The following is a 26,447-nucleotide window of genomic DNA, read 5'->3' on the forward strand; positions in this document are numbered from 1 at the left end:
TTCTATCAGCTTGAATCAGTCGGCCCATTCTCCTCTGACCTCTAGCATCAACAAGGCATTTTCGCCCACAGGACTGCCACATACTGGATGTTTTTCCCTTTTCACACCATTCTTTATAAACCCTAGAAATGGTTGTGCGTGAAAATCCCAGTAACTGAGCAGATTGTGAAATACTCAGACCGGCCCGTCTGGCACCAACAACCATGCCACGCTCAAAATTGCTTAAATCACCTTTCTTTCCCATTCTGACATTCAGTTTGGAGTTCAGGAGATTGTCTTGACCAGGACCACACCCCTAAATGCACTGAAGCAACTGCCATGTGATTGGTTGATTAGATAATTGCATTAATGAGAAATTGAACAGGTGTTCCTAATAATCCTTTAGGTGAATGTGTGTTAACAATGCAGTTGCAGTCACAGGTGAACAGCAACATAAATTGCTTGTGTTGTGTTTGTGTTGTCAGTGTTTTTGGTGAACTGAATGCTTTTGTTTACAACTAATGAATGTGAGCGTTGTTACAGCACCCGGAATGCTGGCACGGCACCAAGCGGCAATTCAAAAGCTTCTGCCGTTGCTGCAAAAGCCAGTTCATGTAATTATTTTAGGTTGTTTTATTAACAAATCAGTACAGACTCCAACATAAAAAAAAATATCACATTTTCATGCAAATTGGTCCGAAAAGTATGAAATATCAGCCACATTGGCAACAAATTTGAAGCGACACATCAAGTTGAAGCATCTGTCTAATCTTGCGAGTGAATGATGATCCCAAGAAATGATTAATAAATGGGTAAGACCACAAGCCAACAGCCAAAGTTTCTCCTCCACAGTCCAACTCACAGCATTTTGTAAATAAAAAAAATGGAAGAAATGGCCGTGAACGATTACCTTTTTGGGGAGTTTAGCATTGTGAACTATGAATGTCAACTTGTTCATTTTAATCTGCGTGAACTGAACCTTGAGCTAGATCTTGTGTGAAATTGCACAACACTGGCCTTAGTTACCCAAGAGTTGACTGGAGGCTGACTTTCTCAACACCACCTGTTAAAACCCACACAAAGGGTAACTGGGAGAAAGCCACGGCAACCGTACACGACAGGAGGATTTATCTCTGTGTGAACATTCACCCCTGATTATCACACAAAGGACTGCAACATGGTGAATGCAGAGTGTGGAGACTCTGTGATCAAGTTTCTTGTTCTTTTGTGAGTAACAGACAACAGAAACATCACCAACATATTTTGTCATAATATGCTCATTAAGGAATTATACAAATATGTTTGCGCTGCTTGTTTTTACAAGTACAAAAGCTTTAAAGCCTTGTTGTCATTTTCCTGTAATTTCTGACTACTGGTATTTAAATAGACTCATTAAACTCATGAAAGAACATCCATTTCCTTTATTTAATGGATTGGACTTATCCCTGAACTTAACTTGGACCTGTTTAAGTGATACACTTTATTATTTTGTGCGTTAACTTTCTCCACTGATGGAAACCAAGTGGGAATTACAGACATACGCGTTGCATGAGAGGGTCTCAAATTAGGATGGGTCTGTGGAAATAACTTTGCACCTTTATCTAAACAGACACACAGGATGCAGCAGCATAGTGGAAACACATACGGTACACGGTTCAGTACACATGCTTTCAATAGCTTTGAATAATATCAGACAAAACCTCGCCAACTGATCACACAAACCTATCACCAACTTAAACAGACCTTAATTAACTCCCCATAAAACCTGATAAAAGTGTCTGTTAGTGCAGGAAACACCATTTAAACACACACACACACACACACACACACACACATTTACATTTGATGTTAGTTCACATCTTATAATGTACGTGATGATGATAAACATCTGAAATTGATATATTTGTTAAATATGTTAAAGAATTTTGTTTTGTTTTATCCTATTAATCATCTTATGATATGTGAATACTGTACAAACCCAGACATTATGAGGTTCATAAGTAGTATATGAAGGCCCATTATGCATCTGTTTAGAAGAAGACCATAGTTTTGCAGTAAATTCAGAATAAAGTCTGATGAGAAAGACTCGGATTGAAAAGCATGACTATACACTAGATGAGATTATTAGAAATGAGAAGTGAAAGTGAGAATAAACAACAAAATAGGACACACTTCTGACACCATTTACCATTAAATAATCTTATATTAATGTAATTTAAATCCTCTATTTATAATATTTGATAAAATTCAGAAATCAACTTTTAATTTCAACTTTTAATTCCCAGTTCAACACAGATTTGTTCCCTAAAAAGCTTTTGAATCAGGACATTTTAAACATTTACTGACAGAATGCCCCAACATCAGCAAGTTCACCTAATTTGAATGACAAAGTCAAGTGTTGTCTGCCAATCAGGGTCCAGTATTGTGGTCGTAACTGTACGGACACCACCTGTTCTTTACACAGAAGTAATTCAAGCAAGTGGGTAAGCAAACGCAGCATCATGCTTGTCTTTATCAAAGCTGAGTCAAATCTTCAGCACACAACATGTCACTTTTAAAACAAATTGTTCGTCTTATCTTTGCTTGTGCAAACTGTGTGTTTGCTTTACCTCCCAACTGTTTTCACCAACTGAAATCTGACGTACTCTGTGTGCTAACTCAGCACTTTTTTCATTTATGACAGCTGGAAAACCTTGCCTGCATGTTGCTGATAGCAAAAACCTGGGAGACTCGCACCTAAACATAATTGATTCTAAAATCACATCATGTGGAGGGAAAGTACTATATTGGTAGCAACTGCTGAACGTTGGAGGATCTCAGTTTTACTTACTTTCCTAACTAGACAATATCAGTAAACTAACTTCCATGATTTCCTCCAATTTGTCACACAGGACAAGATGAATCGTGTATGGCTATAATTCAGGACTTTTTTAATTCACACAGCTCATTAAGCTTTTAACTTAACTTTAATATGTGAAACACCAGTCAAAGATTATTTTAATAATACACATTGTCAAATCCATCACTTGCGGCCCGAGGTAATTTCCCAAAGATATTTTCTAGTCTGTTCTTGTAACCACTTTATTTAAATATTCCTCACATGAAAAATAATGTGCTTGACATTTCTATTGTTTACTACTCACGAGAGCCTAATCTCACATTAATAATCTTTATTTATAGAGTACTTTTCAAAAACCAGTTACAATGTGCTTTCACAAGTGTAAAAACAATAAAACACATAAAAACAATTACATGCTAAAAACAACAAAACACAAAGAATACACGTTTAAAATAAATGTAAAATATATATAAAAAAAAATAGAATCAAATAAAATCAGGAAAGGCTCTCCTATAAAAGTATGTTTTAAGAAGGGACTTAAAAGAGTTCACTGACTCAGCCGACCTGATTACCTCGGGCAGGCTGTTCCAGAGCCTCGGGGCCCTGACAGCAAACGCTCTGTCCCCTTTAGTTTTCAGTCGAGACTCTGGAACAGACAACAGATCTCTGCCCGAGGATCTCAAGGTACGTGCTGGTGTGTATGGGACTAAAAGTTCAGAAATATAACAAGGTGAGAGGCCATGAAGAGCTTTAAAAGTGATCAATAAAATTTTAAAGTCAATTCTACTGGGATCCATTGTAATGAAGCTAAGATAGGAGTAATGTGGTCATATTTCTTAGTTCTGGTTAAAAGTCTGGCAGCTGAGTTCTGGACCGTCTGGAGTCAATCAATAGATTTTTGGGTTAAACAAGTGAAAAGGCTGTTGCAGTAATCCAGGCGTGATTGTTTAAACTTAATGTGTAAACATTATTATTATTATTATTATTATTATTATGGTTTACATATTAAGTTTACACGAAAATAAAATCAATCATCACATAATGAAATATTATGAGTTATTCCGGCGTCATCACATGCCTGTGGGTTATCAGTGCCAAAGTAACATCAGAGTATGCACTTGGACGCAGAGCCATGATTTCAATGAGCTCCTCAGTCAGAGGAAGAAGAGGAAGTTGAAGAGGAGAAGGAGGAGGGGCAGACAGCCTTTTAGCTAAGTGAAGTCAGCTGAATCGCAAATAATTCAATCAGAATGTAATCATCGTCTCACTGTCAAACTGTATCTTAATGCGGCCACTAAGAAGACAAATACATTAAGTGCCATTTGGCCGCCACACAATCCTTCCCTACGGAGGGAGTCTGTCCCACTCTTGATAATGTCTCTGGCCGCAGTTTTAAGGTACGCCAGCATGACTTCGCTCAAATAACGATTGATAGCTCTGCTAAAAGTTTTAGAAATACACCACTGAACTTAAAGGAGGTTAGCTTATCAGCTTGTTGAACAGCATCTGAGGAAACACACAAAGTCAGAATGTAGGGGATCAGATAATAACTTTCCATTTAAAACAAAACGTTTTAACAGGGATAGATAAGGGGGGAAGTGGCCCCGAGGTGGAGACAATAAAGATCAATTAACCATTCAATACACTTCCTGGCAGAACAAACTTTACATCCAAACCATAGTAGCTGCAAGGGTATTTATATGCATTTTATATTTAAAAACATTGGTTTTATTAAACCTTAAGCACTGGCGAAGTTGTATTTCTTTCTCTCTTTGATCCGAAACTGCACACAGACACATACAAAAAGGTATTTGAGTAGCGCAACTTCCAGAAAGTATCCCTTTAAATAACTTCAAGTTAAAGCCATAATCCCCTCTTACTTTTATTAAATCCACATTAATCTCAAAGGAAGAGAGACAGTGGAGGTGAGGAAGCGCGGCAGAACAATGTGAGGAAGATACCACTGATATTTCATTCCTCAGAGAACAACAGAGACGGAAAGATGGAAGAAAGATGGAGAGGCAGTTAATTTGATTGAGAGGACATTAGGATCTTAAAAATTTAGAAAGCACTTTCATATTTCTCAGATAGACCTCTTTAATGAGACAAATGTCAATGCAATGGTATCTTATTATCAAGAGCTCGTGTAAAATGTCCCAACCTCCTGCCCAGATCCACTAACAGACCTTTAAGTTTCTGAATAAAGTTGGAGGGTGACTCAGCCAGTCTGGATAGTTTACCTGCTGACTGAAGCAATATAAGAACTGACTGGTTATTGGCCAGCAGCACAGCAGACATGAAGCTCATTTGGTTTGTAAATTCAGGAAAATTTTGCATGACTCAACAGTCAGTGTCCTTGCGTTGATGATGCTGTTGTCTGCGTCTGAGCTTTTCTGGAAGGTTTGGTAAGCAGCGGTTTGTTTGCAAAATGCTACCGTCATGTGAAAAACCTCCCTGCATTTGGTGTGCCTGGGGCGATTGTTACACAGACAAGAAGCAGCACTGTACTTTTAACTTAAATGTCTGGATAAAAGTCTGCCAGGAATATGTAATAATAATAATAATAATAATATTTTATTTATATATTAAGTGTATTATACATTGCACAAGAAGAGTGCCTGTGACACAATCAAATACTGGAAAACTTGCTCTTGCAGGAATGTTTTAAAGATAATTTTCCCACATTTTTGCCTTTATTCTTTAGCTGGCAGTAGAGAAAAGATAAACACGGGGAGAGAGCAGTGACCCTCATGAGCAGGAATTGAAGCAGGGATATTGCGAATACATGGTACAGTATTGTGTTGCCTTTGTCGGCCCTGACATGCATGGTCTGCTGCAGTATGAAACAGAGTTGTGTTTTTGGCCTGTTAGTCTGTTTGTGAATGCACGCGATGCCTTTCATTGTGATGTACTATATCTGCAGGCAGTGGCAAGCTAGTTTTAATTCATAGAATAATTGTCATCTATAAAATATGAGAAATGAGTAATGAAAAAAGAAAGCCAACCACAATTTTCAAGAGGCCAAGGTGTTTTCATGTTTTCAAATTCCTTGTTTTGTCCAAAACCCTAGGACATTCAGGTTTCAGATTACAAAAGTAGCAAATCCACACATTTGAGAAGCTTGAATCAGCAAATTGTTGGTACTTTTAATTGTACACTGTGTTATATTGTAGTTTGTTATTGTGCTATTACACACACATACACCCCCCCACCCCGTACGGCCTTCAAGTAACTTTGAAGAGTCTTCTGATACACCACAGTGATTACACTCCACTACCAGTGATATTTTATTAGGAGATCCCAAATACCATCACAATGACTTTGAACTATATTCAGGCTTTTGAATGGCAGTCCCTTTTAAACGACAGAATCACACCAGAGCGTCACACTTGTGCTTTGCCCTCACATCAAACTTCACAGTCCATCGTCCTGTTGACCTCTTGTGTTTCTCATGAGCCAGCCATAAACAGGGCTTGACCCGTGTCGGTGTGGTGACCAGGTCTTGGGAACTCTGCCACCACAGAGACTCCATCACCTTCACCTCCTGGCTCCTAATATGGCCGTGTCATTCACACAGGGCTTCCTGTTGTGGGGTTTGTTCAAACTAAGGAAAGCTTTTTCTCACATTTATTTTTTCTCCCCATTTGTGCCTCTCTCTCTCTCTCTCTCTCTCTCACACACACACACACACACACACCCCTACACATAAATACACCCAGAAAAATAAGACACTGGTATGCACACATACAGCCTACAGACACACACACACACACACATTTATATACATACAAACTGCAAATACACATACACACAACCTTAAAACAGGAGACAATGCAGCAGATAGGAATCTGTCTGTCTGTAGGTTTGAGGTTTGTCAACATCAAAACAGGAAAACAGTTTCTAGTAAACAGTTCCCTTCCACACACACACACACACACACAATACAGAAAAACACAGTCATCACCTAGTAAATAAAGACATGTCTCTGTTCCCACACATACACAGACATTCAGACTCACCTACCAAAATAACACACACACACACACACACACACATAACACACACACACACACACACACACACACACACACAGATGAGTTCCCATAAAACTCTTAGTACTGTAGGTACAAACACACACATACACCGGGAACAATACTGAGAGAACAGAAACGGCGGATGTATTTCAGAAAGAGAGAAAAAGAAACGAGTTCAGTAAGAAAGGAAAAGGAGGAAACACAGAGAGAAGGAGTGTGAGAATGAATTAAGATCAAAGGAACTCTCAAAAGGGAGGACGGCAAGAGAGAGGATAAGGTGAGAGACGGGAGGAGGATGGAGAGATAGACAGAAAAAGTTCATATTCAAGCTATTAAGTGTTGTTGATTGATCGTGGGAAAGAAAAAAAATGCACAATCTGCTCCATCTATCATTAAAGCACTCATTTTACTATGCACATTTCCTCCTCACACACTTACTAAATATGGAGCTCAGTGTGTGACTGTTGGGAGTACAGACTGCCCATTCATCACCACTTCTGTGTACTCTTTCTGTGTGTTTCTCCACGTCTGCACTCAGTAATACACCGACAGTAGAACTTAATAAAATCTCACTGTGTGACAATGTGAAAAATCACTCCGATATTGTGTTTCTGAAACACATCAGCAGGGAAAACGATGCATCCCTTAACAATCTTAATTGAACTTTTTGGCCAGCAGACTTGAATTTTTTAAAACTATTTTGAACAAATGATGCCCACTGTTTGAGATCAGTTGATATGAATACTATGATTCCTCCTAACAAAGCTGCAACAGTCCTCTCCTTGTTTTCAGGAAGTCCTGAACAAGCATTACTGTGTGTATGTCTCTCACTTGTGCGATTTGTTTTGAAATTGTTCCCCGAAGCTACATGAAGCTGGGCAAAAAAGTTGTAGAATGTGCTCTCTGTAGTCTGCTGTTCTGTTTGTTTTTTTTAATCATTTAGCAACTTATAAGCACATAAAAACAAAAATATATATCTAAACATCCAAAACAATCTAAGCTAAATATTGAGCACCATGAGCAGTCAGCTAACTTGACAGGAAAATACTTCATGGTCAAGTTTAGCTGGTGAGAAGTGCTCTTAAATTCATTCATCAAACGTGAATGAGACTATGATTAGTGAAAAATATACAGTGCACTCAATGTTGGACTACTTAAACAATCATGACGCAAAAACAATACTTTAAAAATCAATATTTCTTATCAAAGACTACTCTAGGCTTTCAAGACTAAGGCTGGCAATGTTCCACATTTTTCTTACTGTTAACAAATCCCATGAAAAGAACAAAACCAACAACGAATTGATCTACTAACAAGTACTGCCTGTGTGTCCAAAGCCTTATATAGCTTGTTCCTCTGTGCCATAGAGCTCCATTGTTGTCCTAAAAATATTGCAGTGCATCTATGAGTCACACCGTTGCACTAGGTGACATATTCATTTATTACCTTGAAAATGAGCACTTTATTTTCAATCAAGCCCCCACCGTCCCGCTGCCATTAATACTCTGCACTGAATGTGTAATAAACCACCACTGAAAATAGTTCCTTACAAATGCTGTTTTGTCCTGTTTGAGTAACGTTTGCTAAACTCAAGTGCCAACTGTTTTAACTGTCATGAGGTACTTATCTTTTCTCTAACCCACTTCTATGTGAGTTTTCTACTACACCTCTAACAGTCATAACAATGTTGTGCTTCTATCGAGTAAACAAAACCCTCCAACGCTCTATCCTCAAGTCTACACCTCTCCATCCTTCTCTCCAACCTCCCCTTCTCCTGTCACTCCTCCTTTCTCACGCACCATGACCTGAAAGTGACCAAACAAAAAGGTCCAAGATCTCCTTCCAGCTCCCATAAACTCCAAACTGAAATAAAACAATCTGACTTTTTCTTAAAGAACCAACAAACATCCAACCTCCTCCTCGCCTTCCTTCTTTCCCTTCACCTCTCCTCTCTTTCTCCTTCTCTCTGTTCCCATCCCTCCCCTTCGCCCATAAACACAAAACAATCCTTTCATATCCTGTACTGGCGTGAGAAAACCACAAGAAAAATGACAAGCGTCCCCGAAAAGGACCAGAGAAATGGTGTGAAAGTGAGAGTAGGGCAGGGGTCGTGAACGGAGAAAGTGGGCAGGAAGGAAGGAGGTGTGAGAGCGAGAGAATGAGAGACGGAGAGCGCAAGGAAAGGAAAGGAGGAAGCAGGTGTTTTTGAATAAACAAAACATGTGAACTGAGTCAGGTGTAGCATTCGTAGAGGAAAAGAAATGCAACAGATGGACGTGGGGAGCGGATTTTAAATATTAACATCAATATTTTATTATTGATAAGCATCTGGATGTAGGTTTTACGCCAACACTAGCTGAAGGCTGTGGGACTATTTCTGTCTCTGCAGCTAACTAGATTGCTTTTTGTATCTTCCTCTACTTAAAAAAAAGAAAAAGGTATAATTCATTATAAATATGCAAAAATGTAGCTGTTAGCCCATCAACAATCAATATCTTGTTCATATTTGAGACAATACTTAAATCTATGTCCAGAATGGCAGTTGGTCAGACAAAACAAGTCATTTGAAGATGTCCCCATTTTCCGACATCTTATAGATCAAATGATTAATCAATATATATATTTATTTCTGATAATATGTGTGAGAAAAAAAAGCTTCATTAATCCACTATGCTTGTGCTACTTGCTAGCTTTAACTTCAGCCAACATTTATGCTCTAAAAAAGGAGCGCAGAGAGGAAGAAGGAAGGGGCAGAGGAAGAAAGAGAGAGACAGTAGGATGAGAAAGGAGTGAGTCATTGTACTTCCCAGCAGCAAGAGATGGTGAGAACATCACTCACAGAACGGGCACACACGCACACACGCACACACACAAGGTATAGAAGCTGCACAGGCTAGGTCATCATTAACAAAGTGCTGAGTAGAGTGAAATATTGAGTGATATATGGATGTGTGTGCGGCTCAGCTGATGACTAACTCATCAAATCAAAGAAAATTAAACCGGAAATATGGTAAGAGAATGACTGTTTTATCTTGTCTTATATTTTATGTTTTGGGTGTGTGTGTGTGTGTGTGTGTACGTGTGTACTCAAAGACTGCCAATGTCATTATTTAGAAGACGCATGGGATGGGCATCACTTTCCGCACACACACACACACACACACACAAACCTGCTTTAGATTGAGAGGAAACTGGTTTTAGTGTAATCCATTTAGATTTTGTTATCCACTAAATGTGTGTATGTGTGCGTGCGTGTTTATATAGAGGTAAAAGAAAACCCACCAACCGTCCCCTCTGTGTAAAAGGTGGAATTAAAATTGCATGAAGCCTGCATGTATGCACACATGCACATGCACACACACACACACACCCCACACACACACACACAGCTGCTTCCAGTCAGCAGTTATGTAACACCACTGCAGTAAACTGGCTACCTCCTACTAAGAAATACGCAGACAGAAGGAGAGACAGAAATTTAAAAGTGTGAAATCCGATGAATGTCAATTTACAAATATCCAAATGTACTTTTTCAGTTCTATTTCAGTGCCTCTACCATCTGCCATTGACATTAACATATGACCATATGTGACTGACAGGAGGGAGGCGGGCCTCTGACTGTGACTGACCTATCACACACAGGAAGATCCACCCTGCATCACTGACTGTCCTTTCGCTACCAAAGAAGTGATCCATAAAACCAATCAATCAGTCAGTAATGTGATGTAACTACTAATAGACCAAAAATTGTCATTAAAATGGTGCATTCAGGTGTCAATCCAGAATGTTCGTTTCGAGGTTAGAATTAACGATATTCAACTCATAACAGAAAACTGGCAAAATGTACTAGCTTGGTGGTAAAAATATCCATGGCATCAGCTCTGCAACGGGACGGGGCTTATAGGCACTGATGTGGTAGTGAATGGTTGAAATAGAGTTATCGACATCACGCAGGTTTGATATATATTAGAAACCAATGTGTTGAAACGGAGTTCTAAGAGTTTAATGAAGTTCTAAGGAAGCACTGAATATCTAGCAGCATCTCCGCCACTGTCGTGTTATTTCAGTCTTATTAATGCTGTAGGTCAGGGGTTGGCAAATAAGTCTGAGTGTCTGGTTAGCTCAGTCAGTAGTGACCAGGGGGAGGGTTGTGTGTTCGGTCCCTCATTTTGTAGGCACAATCACTTAAGAGGAAGTAACTGTTGCTGTCATAACTGAAATCTATTTCAGAACCAGACGCTATCAAAGTATTTATTTATTTATTTCATTTGGCCCACTGAGGCATCACATCGCCCTCTGTGAACGGGCATTGCTATAGTTTGACAGCAATTTTGATTATTAAACATTGTAATCATTTAACAAGTTCTGGCTTCATGATTGCTAAAATTAGTAATATCTCATGTTTATTTGAATATGGTACATACTGACATAAAATATTCAGCGAATGTATGTTTCTTTTGCTGAACAGCGCCCACTGTGGCTAAAATGTGATGTAGAACATGTATAGCAAAGTCATAGGGTAATGTCATTTGAAGGATATATAATATACCGGTCAATCTAAAGATTAGAAACGTTAGCCACCATCAGCTACTGGTCATACCAGACCAAAAAATTTTATGGCAACAAAACACAAGTGTACTAAGTTGGGTAAGGACATGTTTTTTTATAACTAATGAATTAAACTTTACCTGTGTAAGAAGAGGTACTTGTGTACTTCATTTTACAAATTTATACAGTTTATGTGCTTAGTATTGTATCCTGTGTTTCTGTGTCATTGCTGAACAAACAACTGCCCTTTTGAGACAAATAGAGCAAGCTATTAATTATACTATTGATTTATCAAAAGAAGATCACATTATAAATGACAGTAATTGTTAGTTGCAGCCCCCCATTTAAAGAATTTGCTTTCCCTGATGTTTCTTTGTCCCTCGTCATCACCTGAGAGCTCGTGGTGGTTTGTTTTTGATGACTTCAACTCCCTGGAGGGGGAGGGGTGAGAGCAATGTGCTGACAAACAAATACACACATTCAGTTCTGCATTCCTCACATATCCAACACTAATAGCACACACATACCTTATTGCCTCTTGCACGGAAAAACACATGAACGCACATTTGTTGTTTTGCTGACTCTGCATTTACTTAACATCACTAACACATGAATGAATACATGAATGTAACCTGTACCACAGTTCTGATTATGACTGAACCCTCTAAACGACCCCTTCATCGTCCACGGACCACAGTTTGGGAACCACTGCTAGTGTTGCTGTTTGTCTTGTCTTTGACACCAATAACCCTGCCCTGCAACGCTGATGATGTTGGCAAATAAGCCTCTCAAAACCCCCTTTTTGTGTGTGTACAGTGTGATAACATTAATAAATGATCAAAGTTACTGCAGCGCTTATATAAAGAGCTATGAATAGGAGGCTTTAAATAACTGACTAGACTGGTGTGTTTGTTTCTCACTCTCTCTTTCTCTGCAGAAACACAGGCACAAGTGTAAAAAGATAACAGAGGACTGAAGTTGTTAAAATTCTTTGCAGGCTGGCAATAATACAATTCAAAGTTCACAGCCAGTTGCACCTTCTCACTTTTTCTCTCTTATCTCTATAGATGGTTTTCTCTTTCCCACATGCTGCCCCTTAATAAATACTTGCGTCTCGTAGCCATCTCCGAAATCTAACATTTAATCCATACATCCATCTACTCTGTCCTCTATCTACAAATGACTAGGTCAGATTATGGTGATTAGTCACCGTGTGACATCAAGCCAGTCTTTTACATAACCCTACAAGGTCATCTGCTAGATTAGGCCAGCTAACATGACAGGATCGCTCCGAGGATTATCTTACCTGGCATGCTGGCATAAACAATGCAAGATCAAGCTGATTTGCAGTACAATCAATAGCATGCAACATGCAGCATATATTAGCATGTAGCTAAAAACTATACAGTGAGAAAATCAACATTGATGATAGATTACAATGATAAGTTAGCATCTAAAAGTATTATAGCATTATGCGAATAACAAAGTCAGGCATTTATACTGAATGAAGTCAACAGGGCTTGTATTTTGAAAGCCAGGTGCTGCCAGCAGAATGCCACCACGCATCATCTTGTGACCACGATACATGGGGAAAATGTGCGGTAGACAAGGATCTCAAAAAGCTCCCGTTGTGTTTCTGGTGGATCAAACACACTTTTGTTAACTTCAGGATTTTGTGCAGTGTTTAATAGTGGAATTGGGCCACCTTGCCTTGGTCCAGGATCTGGGTGATCATTCAGTCCTGGCATGCAAATATTAGTGCTGTGTGGTGTGCCAAAATTGAATCACGGTCAAGACAATAATACAGTAAGCTGAGTGTTTCAGCTGATTTCAGCCACATAAACTCAATGAATAGAAGGACATTTCCTGTTGGATTGTATTAATCTCCTTAAGTAAAGCCAAGAAGGCCTCCAAAGAAGCATAACAATGTTGCAGAGCTGCCAGTGCTGGACCGTTGTGGACACTGCATTGGTGGCATAGCTACTGCTACGTGCACAGCTAGTTAGTCAAACCAGCAAATAAACAGATTAAGAATAAACAAGATTAATGGTGAAAAACTCCCCTTAGCTTTCAGACTGTCCTGATACTCAAACAGACTTACTGTATGTGGTTAGAGGTGAACAAGCAACTCTGTGACATCTTAGAGATCTGCACTCTCTAGCAGGGGGTAAACAAATACAGCAAGATTTTGCCAAACATATCACCCACGTCTCATTAAATTATTTTGTCATGAACTGCACTGAAAACAAATGTCCACCTTATCAAGTAATTATTAACTTATAACTACTGAAAGAAATTGCCCGTAGAGATCAACTTATTATAAGGATTTTGTAAAATGAGTGTCAATATCCTGGTAGAAAAACATATTGCTGCACTAGAATTAAAAAATGAAAATTTGATCAAACAAGGTATTGAAACAAGTATATTTGCATCTAGTAATATTAAACAATAGAAAACATAGTAGTAGTAATAGTTGACTTGAGTTTCAACATTAAATTCAAAAAATGCTTCTATTTTACTCTCTAGAATACCGGTTCTGTGTTTGTAAGCCTTCACATCATCCTTTATCACCTAACCCTAATTTCTGCTATTGTAAAAATCAAAGTTACCTATGTCAATTCATTTTATATTTTATTTATTTATAAGTACTTCCTGGTGTCTGCAGGTATTTGACTCGTTTACCAGGCTTTAGTCTGAGACTAGTGAATGTCCTGTAACCTTTTTTCTAAATAATCCCACTGTTCTTGCGGTTAACTTAAGGTTAAATCAAGTTTTTTTCGCCACTTGATTTGTCTTCATTGAGTGTCATGATGCTTTAACAGCTTCCTCCGTGTCACTTTGAGCTCAGTTCTGAGAAAGCTTGTTGTGTAATACACTTCGCTCTGAACCACCTCCTCCTTGTTCCACTCCTGTCCCCTTTTCAAAGAATCTCTCCATTTTCGTCCTCCCTCCCTGACTCTCTCTCTCTCACTCTCAGAATTCATTAGATGATGCCATTAGTCAGGACAAAAAGGCAAGTAGTAAAATATATCTGGAGGAGAGGCAGAAGAGATCAAAGCCACGGCACAAGTAAAATCTTTAGTAAAAATGCCCCTGAGGTGCCTGTGTGGCAGCTTAAACTGGGAACAGACCTTTAAGGCCCTTAAAAACATATTTTCTCAATCAAGTTGTTATTATGAGTGACTGGTTCCTACATACACAGAACCAAATTTTCTGCCAAAGTTACATCCGTTTTAGTTATGACAGCTTTCTGTATTTCTTTTTGTTCTCTTCGTGTCTGTCTCACTTTCTTGAAGTGGGCGGAACACAGTTGGAAAAGGGTGATGTGACTGGTCTTTACGTACATCTCTATCTTTGGGGAAAACGCCTGTGTCCTAGTATGAGTGAGTGCTGCCAGGAGCCCAGAAACAGAACAGAAAAAGAGCACTCTGCATGCTCTCCACACAAGACCTTGTAAGGTAGAAGTTTCTTGAGTCTTTCTCTGGGTTGTGTAAATATGGGCTCTTTGACCAAACACTCTGCTGCGCACACACACACACACACACACACACACACACACACACACTTTCTCTGACCCCAGTGTTGTGGGGGTTACACACACACACACACACACACACACAATAGCTTCAGTCAGGGCGAGCCAGCCAGCCAGCTTACCAGCTAATTCCAGCAGCTACAGTCAGTCTCCAGCGTGCATGGAGCATTAACTGCATGGAAGGGGGGTCGATATTTGTTATCCCAAAAATTGGACCACTGCCCAAAGAGTTGGAGGGGGGTTTGTTTTCATCACACTATGCCTGTTTGTTTATCTGTTAGCAAGCTAAAAACATAAATGAATCTGCACAAAACCAACCGAGGCTAAAGAGGTGAGTTTGGTGGAAATGCAGTGGCTTCACATTTGAGGGCATATAACTTCTAAATGGATTCCCGTGATAAAATCCAACCCAGTGAGCTGATCGTGAATGTATTACAAGAACTGGAAGTGGCGTAAAGTCATTCAAAAGAAAGTTAATCAGGACAAGAAGTAAAATATTTCCAAAATGCCACAGGGAACAGACCTTAAGAATGCCATAAACCTGCTCTAATGAATATTTTCATATTAACAAAGGATCAAACAGCTGAGTTGCTCGTAGTGATGAACCCACAAAGAATTATCACCCAACTGCAGTTCCCCTCAGCTCTACGACTCTATTTTTGTTTTACAGCCTGCAATTTAACGGTTTTGGTTTGCTCATCAACCTTATTTCCAGCCGCAGCTGGTTATAGCAAAAACGCTCTGATAAATCGACTGTACACTACCTACCTCAGCACCACACGGCAGACAGACAACTAGCTGGTGAACACAGGGGAGAATTTAACTTCTAATATATAAAAATATATTTATCTTGGGAGTTGGTCAGGACCAAAAAGACTATAAGAAGAGATAGTTAATTTGAATGAAAACATTGCCTGGTGTCCATATGACATATGATATGTCAATATTGTGGTGTTAAAATTAATTATTACTACCTTTGTTGTGGTCTCTTCCCGTAACAAATGTGGGGATTGACCTGCTAGCACTGTGATATTCGTGCTCAACAATGGCTACAATTGGCACAGTCACGTGGTGGTCACAGTCAACACATTGGTATGCAATTCAAACATGTTGCATTGGTGTGTCTTGACAGCTTAATTGTGTTTGTGGAGGTGTGTGCTCCACTGAGCACAATCTACTCTCTGTTTATTTGGATGGAAGGCAATCCTCTCCACCTATGATCAGCGTAAAAGGTCAGATTGAACAACAGTCAATTTGCCTGACATGAAAAGACCGACATGGCTGGATTAACTCTCCATATCAGTGATGAATCACAGCTAGACACCAAAGTCACTGCTCTGTCTGCTTTAGTTTTATTTACTTCAGTGGACTAATCTGTAGCAGTTGTACCTCCCAGTGGGTCCAAAATCTACTAAGAGGGCCTCAGACACATCCTGATCTAAAAAAAATAGGTTAGGGCAGCTAAATCAGGGCTAAAAATAGAACAAAAAACATGCAGCAACCCACCCTAGTCAGATTCTACCACAGGAGACAAGCCTAACATAGAGTTAGGTACAGATAGATTTTACGAATCCCACCATTGTACATATTAGACAAGCGGTTTAGAGCTTCATAAAGCTGAAATATTTTTAACTTCGGTAGCGGCCTTTGGAAACAACAGAAAATTGGAAGAGAGTGTTTCAAAACCTGGTTCCCTGTAGCGGCTCAGGAATCACGGTGGCGACAGAGCGACCTGCCACTCATGACGTGGTTATGTAAGCTAGGAGATCACACTACCCCACTGAGGGGGGAAGGAGAGCTTTGGACAGAAAAGGAAGCAAGAGAGAGAGGGGGGGGGGGGGCATGGGAAGTGACTTTGAATTATAAACAAGGTCACGGCTGATTCAGCCTTTTATCTCACTCTCCCTCCCTTTCTCACTCTGATGTTGTTCCACTTCTTCCCTCCCTCCTCTCCTCCTTTTCCCTCTTCACACCCTCTCCATCTCCTCTATGGGCTCCAGTATATGAAAGTGGACTTGGCAAGTTCGTAAAGGCTGTCTAAGACAACGCTGGGTGCAAATTACACTCATTACACTCACTGCCTGTGTCTGTGTGTGTGTGCGTGCGTGCATGCATGTTCTGTGATTTAGAGTGCAAGCTAGCTAATCTTCTGGCAGATCCAGTGGAAGTCCATCTGAACAAGGTGAACAGAAGGTGGGATACATGTAGCTGCCAAGGTGTCTTCTTAAATGCCAGAACAGCAGGACAAATAACAAGAATCCCTGCTCGTGCTCACAAACTATGTTATGTTTCCAGTCACTTTGTATTCTAAATATTTCTTCTTATTCCTGTTAACAGGGATGCAATGGTCACATCGTGAATAAGAATAGAATATAATTTTTTCTTTCTCTTAAATAATAGTAATTAGCTTTCAGACTGTAGGTCAGACAAAAACATTTGATATCAGCTTGAGCTCTAGGAAGCAATGATGGACATGTTTTACTATTTCTTGACATTATACAGACTATTAACACAAAAATACCTAAATAGTTCCTCAATAATGAAAGTAATCATTAGTTGTAGCCCCACTGGCCATGAAAAACAATGTGGACTAATGTGTTTCCACATAAAAAGTCTAAACCAACAGCTGGATCAATGTTATAAAACATTTTGAATAACGGAAATATTGTAATTGTGAAAGATTCAAAACAAGGTTGTTGCTATGCCATTCATATTTGCAGCAGGAGAAATGTGTTAACCTGCTCTTTCCTGCCAAGGTCACTTGTAGCTAGTAGTTCCAACCTGTTTGCAGAGGTTTTGACTAGAGCTGGAATAGTTAATCGATTACTATTTTGATTATTTCTGTCAATCATTTAAGCTATTTTTCCTAGCAAAAATATATTCTTTATTTAATATTATTGTTGAACTGAATATCTTGGGGGTTTTGACTGCTGACAATTTTATAGACCAAACAATCTATTCTTCTGGCCTTTACCACTTTGCAGGTGTTGGTTTCACACTATGACTTTACATGTCTTTGTTTTCATGTAATGCACCTGTGATTTTACATAAATAAAGAATATGTGCCATGAATCTGTGTGCGTTTCCTCTTTGCTCACCTATCTGCAGCAGTACAGGCGTCACCAGCGCCGTCTCCATGGCGTAGCAGAACTCCCGGCCGAACATCACGGCCCCATGCATCACCCATCTCTTCAAGGTGATGCCTTCGATCGATCCCTCGCTCGCCTCCTCCTCCCCTCCTCGACCTCCTCCTCCTCTGTTTCCCGATCCATCCGTCTCGCCTCCTGCTCCTCCTTTCTCCTCATCCAAACCTGATGCCGTGGAGTTTTTGCCTTTAACCCCACCCACCACAGAACCGACCTGCATAGCGTCAGCCTCTGCGTTCTGGGGAGGCATGGCGCAGGGCATGCACGCAGTGAGAAAAATAGCGCACCCCTTCTAACACACTGAGAACAACCTACCAAAGAAAAAACAATATTTCCCTGCTTTTACTAACTACTCGTACTTATCAAGTTACTTGTAGTTACTTTAAAAGGAATAGTGACTTTGTAGCAGTAATTTAATTACAATCTTTACAAAGTTACAAATTGCAACCTGTGGTAGTAACTTGTTGGTTAATGAAGTAAATGAAAAAACAGATGTAGCATAGAAGCATCTAAAAAGAAAAATGCAATGAGTTGTCCTCTAAATAAGTCGCATCTAAAATAAGTTCTCCTCCAACAACACTACAGCTTCAAATTCAACACATTTTAATCCTCTTTTGTTTCCCCCCAGAAAATAATAAAATCAGCTTTCCAGATGCTTGTAGAAAATCCCAAAGAATTACGGAAGCAGTTGAATTTTCACGGGAAGAGTGTGCGGCACATTCCAAGAGTGAGTTTGCTTCTGTGTGTGTGTGTGTGTGTGTGTGTGTGTGTGTGTGTGTGTGTGTGTGTGTGTGTGTGTGTGTGTGTGTGTGTGTGTGTGTGTGTGTGTGTGTGTGTGTGTGTGTGTGTGTGTGTGTGTGTACGTTTATGGCTTTTTTCTCATCGAGGTTTCTCCCTCTTTTTCTTACTGTCTATTACAAGCTGTAAAAATCCATATAGAAGACCATTCGGTGAGTTCCAGAGTCATTTTGTATATAGAGGGCTGGATGGAGTGCGTGGGGGCAAGGAAGGAGGGGGGAGGGGGTGGAGGGCAGGCAGCAAAGGCAGGCGGAGTTCCTCTGAAAATCCCCATCGATTGGCTGATCAATCTGTAGGGAAACATCAACAGGACGACAACCGGCAGGTGGGGAAGCACAGAGCCACAACGTAGGCGCCCCATTGTTGTGGAGGAGAGAAGACCGTGGAGGTGGTTGAGAAGGTATGAAGGAGAAAAAAAGAAAAAACACCAGTTAGAAACTAAAGTTTAACTTTCACACTTTGCTGCATTTAAACAAAAAGCAATTCTGTAGTTGTCCTGTCATGCAGTAGGTCAGGGTATCAGCATGAACACACAAGGCAGAAGAAGAAGTGGTAAAGGTACAATGTGATGATCCAGAGGGCAAAAAAAAAAAAAACAAATCACTGCTTTTCTAAAGAGTTGATACATGTAAATGCTGGAAAAATGACAATTTGGGCTTCTATAGAAAACAATGTGTCTATGTTTTGACGTGCATCATACACCAGCTGTGCTTTTTTAAATTAATTGCTTTATCAGTGCTGCCTATGCAATAGTTGCCAGTCCAAGCCTTTTTGTTTTTGGTCCACACTATTAAGTGATTGAATACGCATGTTTAATATGCGCATAGATACACAAACTATTCTGCATTCAATGTCTGTATATCTAAAATCTATTATCATCTTGGTTACCAACACATTTAAGCCTTCTCTCAAATCACTTGACTGTTAAACTCCGCCTGTCTAACAAGGTACAAAGACAAGTTTTCCATGCCCATCCCCATGGTAAACAGCCCTAGCAGCATTTTTGTTGCATTTGTAGACAGCTTTTCTTGTTTTGGCGTCACAGGTGTTTTTTTCCCTTGCCTTTGTGTTTGAAAAGGAACATTCACAGAAATTACCAAAAAAATATAACAACATAGTACTAACTTCTTTCTCACCTCTTCTGAAATGTCTCCATGCAGAGTTTTTAACTTTTGCTTCATTTTAAATACAATTAGAGAGAGTTGAATTATGTTTGTGGTGTCAACAACAATAAAATACTTTTATAATTTCAACAGCAAGAGTCCCAATAAAAACTGAATTTAAGGCCTGTGAAAATGGGGTCATTACTTCTGGATCAACACACCCACATGCGTTTGAACCATAAGCACAAACATACTCTATCTTTTCTATGAAAAGAGTCAGTTTTAAACAGTGTAATTGGTTTGAGGACATGATTCATCCTCTCAGACAATTGGACAATCTTTCAAAGTAGATGGGAAGGACGTGAAGAATGACAGCACACAACGCTACAAACAGAGGGCTTGTATGTGTGGTGAGAAGAAATGAGAAATATGTGGACAGAGCACGAGAGGAGAGCAGGGAGTGAAGGCCAGCTAAAAACACGCCTCATAGAGAGAGAGAAAAACACACTGCATGGATGTTCAATATGATTTCCCACAGAGTTTAATTCCAAAGTGTCTGTTTTTTTTTGTGCAGCAGGGCCACTGGATTATAACCCATGGAGACGGGATGTTTCGTCACACCCAACACATCCAACACACACAAATGCTTGCCACGTGAACGACACACACACACACACACACACACACACATATCATAACAGTGTTAAGACCCTCATCAAGCCTCTTATGGTGAGATTGAGAAAGAAAACAAAATGAGAGAGAGGGAGGGAGGAGAGAAGGAGATGAAGAAAGAAGGACGGACGCTAGCAGGGTTTGAACAGGTGGAAGGTGGGAGGAATGAGAGTAAGAGAAGGGAAGATGTTGAGAGGGAAGAGACAGACAGACCAGATGGAAGCAAGCAGAGAGGTTGAGAATATCTTCTTACTTTCTCTGGTTCCTATCATCATCTCTCCTCTCCATTTTCAGTGCTCTCGCATGGCCCCATTAACATTCATGATGCACTCAAGAGGGTCATGAATGTTTTAGCCACACACACACACACACACACACACACACACACACCCCTCTTCCTAACCTGACCTCACACACCGCAGCAAATTACATAATAGCCCCTCTTCTTTACTAATTATCGTCAAAATTTTGTGAAAATTAGAGGACGCACAACTTCCACTGTCGGGGGAGAGAGTGTGCTGAAACACCCAAACTGGCACAGGTCTCTTTGGCAAGCCGTCTCACAACATACCAACAACAACAACAAATACAACATCAAAATGTTCAGATCTGGTTAACCATCGGCCTCTAAATATTTAAGTGCAATGGGAAAACAAGTTATGGATAAGTTGGGAATGACGGGAACATCCAAGTGGGGTGGAGATGCTGAAATTATGGTCTTGGTTGGTTGAATGGTACGCACATTAATGTGATGTTTATCAAACAGCATGCAGAAGGAACACACAACATGAAATGTTTAACCTTTAACAGGTTGCATTATTTCTGCGTAGTAATTAGGGCTGCCATTAAATATTATTTTAAGACATTTTATCAATTTATGGGGAAAATAAAAGCAGCAATACCACACAATAACAACTGTGACAGATTTTATAATATGGATAAAAAACTGGAGTAAATGTTCTCTGTGATCTCACATCAGTTTCACATCTCTGCAACTTGATTTTTAAACTTCCAACTGATGGTATGGGAGTCAATGGGCTAAAATACATAGAAAAGTTAGTGTGGTCTTTTGACATATTTCACGACACAACAAAAAGCATTATCAGTACCAGTAGTCAATTATATTGTGCTCTGAATGTGGCCCCTTTCTGTTAAAATAAAAATACTTTAAGCGACTGAAGAACGGGCACCTGCTAGGCATACAGTAATGAGCCAGATGACTCAATAAGCCGAAAAAATGGTGAACAGCAGTAGCAGGGGCGCCAACAGAGATGAAACAGGAGCTGAATGCATTTGAATACTTTTTGTAAACATTAGGAGCAATTCATTCATCTTGGCTGTTTCGAAAGAGCAACCCATCAATTAGAGTACTGTCACGCAATGTGTGGACCCTTAGAATATGTAACCACAGTTGTTTGACACAAACAAGATTAAAATAACAAGTGAATGTACTGCTATCCATCCATGCATCTCTCAGTCCTTCAAAACACACAGACAGCACACTAAGAAGTGAAATATCTGATTATAGGTCAGTCCACATGTAGCACCACTCAGTTGTCCTATTGTTTCTGTGTGTCCATAATATGAGCTAAGCTTATCTTGAATTTCACCCAAGCAGCAACCTCTAGAATCCAATGCAGAAGTTCCTTAAACCTTCATAATTAAGCCTAATGTCCACTTGATTTATGACATCAGTAAACACTTTCCTAATGTGTTTATGGTCTCAATTGCTAGTTTCAAGTCTTCTTCAATAAAACATGATGTTAATTTAATCAGATTATGGTCCAATTTAGAGGAAAACAGACGATAAAGCAGGGTATGCTTCAGGGCATGGTTACCTTGTGACTGACAAGTCACTACCACATTGACAAGTACATTTAACTAACTGTTAACTTGTTTTTTTATGCTGTCTGTGATTGTCTTACAATGAGTTTTCAGTTCCTGAAAGAAAAAATCTTTAACATTTTGTTTGCTAAAAATATCATAAGACAGCATTTGGTAATACTCTGAAAGACGAGAGTCGGCTGCTAATTTTTACGGTAAGTACATTTTGCTTTAAGCTAAAAATTAGCATCCCAATTAATATCACAGTTACGTGAATTACAGATGCACCTTACTAACCAAGCTCCACCCTCTCATCCAAATATGGTCATGCTCAGGTTTCCCCTAGGCCAGGCATAAGATCCAGTTCCAAAAAACCAAGATGGCAACAGCAGTCCAGAAACCAATTGGTGACGTCACGGTGACTACATCCTCTTATTTTATACAGTCTATGATTTCACCTCAGCTTTTCTCGGAGGCAACATAAACAACATACAGTCTCACGTGAGAGCGGAGAGGGAGTGAGTGAGGGGAGAGCAGAAATGGAGAAGATCAAGTTTAAGTCAAGGGAGAAGCAAAGGAAGGAGAAAGAAAGACAAAATGGGGGAAGGTAGGCTAAGATAAGGCCTTAACTGGAAAACAGTCAAAGTTAAATATTTGCCAAAAGAATTAGCTTTTTTTGGACAGAGAGAATAAAAGAAAGACAGACAGATGACAAGAGCAAAACAAGCAGGAGGGAGGGAAAGGAGATGCCTGTTAAGTCCAAGGTCAGGGACAAATTAAATGTCTGTCCCTTCCTGGGTCTCTCTCTCACACACTAAACACACGTAACGCCAGGTCTATTTTAGTCAGTGTTTATTCTTGCGCCACAGACCAGATTACCTGTGCATCAGGGCAAGCTCAGTCTTTCTCACTTCATCCACCCTCTCCATTTCCCTGCTTCTTCTTCTTTAGCCCTCTCTCTGTTTCTCTTAGCAGGTAAAGTGAACAGTTTACAGTTTCATGTCTGTGGCAAGCCTGAGCTTGTCTGGGACACACTGAGCAGCAACTTGAACTGTAAAAAGCTTTGCATGTTCTCTGTACTCTTGTGTCACAAAAAACACAAATATAGCTACTGGAGTCTGTGTTTTCTGCTTGCTGCCATCTTGTTAGTTATCTAAAGCCAAGAAATACTTTTTTGGGCAATGGGGTGGAACTGAGGTTGGTCAACCCTACAAGGGTTGAAGCCAACTGCCTGACATATCTGTCAATCAAAGTTCAAGGGTTCAACATAAACCCCAGGGGTAAAGGTGGGGGTTGACACCAGTCACAGGTGTTTGCATCTCGTTGTCTACCAACAGTTAACATTAGTTTCCTTTAACAATATCACAGATATTTGTTTGACCTTAACCACAGTAGAGCTTGACAATTCATTCTTGTCCTTCGAAACAACCACTGACATGTTTTCATCTAGTTGTCAAACAGATTTTAAGTGAACATTTGAAATGTCGCAAATATGAAATTGCAAATTAGGCACGTTTCCATCAACTGGTTTGGAGCAAATAAACCAGGCTATGCAAATCATAGTTACGTCAGAAGTTCACATTACGCATTGCTGTAATAAACAAGAAGTAGAGGTTGCAAACACCAACAGTGGAACAACTGATCAGACATGTGAGGCAAATGTTCGCTACATCAGAACGTTTTTGCAGAGATGTTTCCATCTAGTGCAGTGACTATCGAAAAGACAAAACACCTTAAGAGAGCATAAAAACTTTGAGAAATTGAGAACGATTTTCGAATTTTGACGCTTAAAAAAAACTTACATATAGCCCCTTTAATATCAATATCAATTAATATCTTTGGGTTTAGACTGCTGGTTTAAATGGGCTCTGGAAAACTTGATGGGCACTGTTTTATATTTTCTGACATGTTAAAGGCAAACAATAATCTTGGTGCAGCCCTAGCTGTGTATATCAATCTTTGTAAATCTTTTAGTGTTCGTCTGTGTAGACCTGTCGTCTGACTTCTAAAACCCCATCACAATTCAATCAGCTCATATCTGGGCATGAGTTTTGGTGTCATACACCAGCGAGCTATGTGAACACACAACCAAGCACTGACCCATATAGAACTGGATATAAATTACAAGGCTGCAGACCTCAGGATCAAGTTCACATACTGATGGGGTTGTAGATGTTTGTGTGTATCTGTGTGTGAGAAAAGGAAACAAAGAGGGGCCGACAGTGAATGAAAGTAAAGTAAGTAAAGAAATGAAAGTAAAGAGGATTGATATAGATATATAGTATTAAACATGTTACTGTATGGGAGAAAAATATTGAATAAAATATTCACAAAATATATGTGTCAGGGATGTTTACATGAAAATTGGCTCGAGTCAAATGTTTTGATGCATCACAGAGAAACCTTTGTTAGCTGGTAAAAGGATGTGGTTCACAGTTTCACGCTTGTCCGTGTGTGGGCAGGTGTTTGCTTATTAAGACTTCAGAAGAGCGTCCGAAGAACAGCGGTACCACGAAAGGTCACTGTTGCATGTGCCAATAAATTGTACTTAAGGGAGCTACATTGTGTAGACCCTTTTTCATGTTACTTCACCCAATTAAACAAACAAGCAGGCAAGTTAGTAAAACTAATATGCTAGCATTAAGCCACATTCACTTCCACACAGTCGTGTGGGGGAGAAACAAACACATTCATATCAGCTTTCTATTTAACAAAAAACAAGGAGTTACACAGTTTGTATCTGGTTTAACATGTTTACAAAATGCTCTGTAGGCTACTTATATGGTGTGACTACAAGGCTAGTGTTAATAGCTTCTACTAAGAAGTGCACAGATCACATGTTCAAACCAAGGGAGATTTGTTCTATGTATGACAATCACAGATATATATATACTTTTATGGTGTGACTACAAAAAAAAAGGTCAAGGTTGCTTTCAGCAGCTAGTGAAAACCGAACTGAATCCAGCTTCAAACATTCAGACCTGTAGTAGTTAACACAGTCTGTGATCATTATTTTGTTAGCATGCTAGTTGTGTAAAAGAAAAAGATTCACCGTCAGCAGATTACAGAAAGTATAATAGTGAGGAAAAATAGCTAACTGAAAAAAATTAAAATAATTATCTCTCTCTCTCTCTCTCTCTCTCTCATATATATATATATTTTTTTTTGTGGTGCTAAACAGGTTTAACAGGTTAGCATAACATTAGCAAAAGTTATTAGCCAGGAGGGGAGAGGACCTCTGCTGTATGTTGTGTCAGTTAGCTTTGCAGTCATCCTAGTGTTTATTTTTAGCTCAGCTGGCTGATAGGCTAGCTAGTTAGCACTCGGACTGGCCCACATACACACTGCAGTCAGTTCCCACCCACAGCAGTTAGCACAACACAACTAGCAAGCTAACCCATTCTGTGCTTAAGAGGAGAAAATCATAAAATTTACTCCTCAGTCAATTTTGGTCCTCCAGCCAGTTAGCTAATTTTCCTCACTATTATACTTTCGCAAGCTACTCTAAATGTCCTGTCCTAAAGCCTCTGTCCAGACAGGTTGAAGGTGAGTAGAGCACCTACAGTTTGCACTGCATTCCTATTAGTCTGTAAGCAATGGCAGACTCTCCTGTTTGTGGAGGCCACACAAACAGATACACACTGTTAATGTAATCCTCTGCCAGCTGATCTGTGCATGTCGAGACAGTTCATAATGTCAGTGTAATGTCTTGTGTCCCATAACTTTAGTGTCATTTTTATGTAATCTGCTGACGGTTAATCTTTTTCTTTTTCACAACTAGCTTGCTAACAAAATAATGATCACAGACTGTTAACTACTGCAGGTCTGAATGTTTGAAGCTGGATTCAGTTTTGACTAGCTGCTGAGCAACCTTGGCCTTTTTTTGCCCTGGAGCCACATTACTGGCTGTGTGTCAACCTCGTCACATAACAACCCCCCCCCCCCCCCCCCCCCCCCCCCCCCCCCCAG

General features: G+C 39.7%; 1 protein-coding gene across 2 annotated transcripts in view; it reads right to left on the bottom strand.

Annotated features, from left to right (window-relative positions):
* The window catches only part of LOC123976277 (solute carrier family 45 member 4), a 53,872-nt gene that overhangs the window by 13,999 nt on the left and 13,426 nt on the right, over positions 1-26,447 (bottom strand). For both annotated transcript variants that reach the window (XM_046058283.1, XM_046058284.1), the window contains one exon: positions 18,034-19,169. In XM_046058283.1, the coding sequence (XP_045914239.1) occupies positions 18,034-18,343 (310 nt within the window). In that variant the 5' untranslated portion in view covers positions 18,344-19,169. The remainder of the gene's footprint in view (positions 1-18,033; positions 19,170-26,447) is intronic.

This window comes from Micropterus dolomieu, linkage group LG09 (assembly GCF_021292245.1).
Source record: "Micropterus dolomieu isolate WLL.071019.BEF.003 ecotype Adirondacks linkage group LG09, ASM2129224v1, whole genome shotgun sequence".
NCBI lineage: Eukaryota > Metazoa > Chordata > Actinopteri > Centrarchiformes > Centrarchidae > Micropterus > Micropterus dolomieu.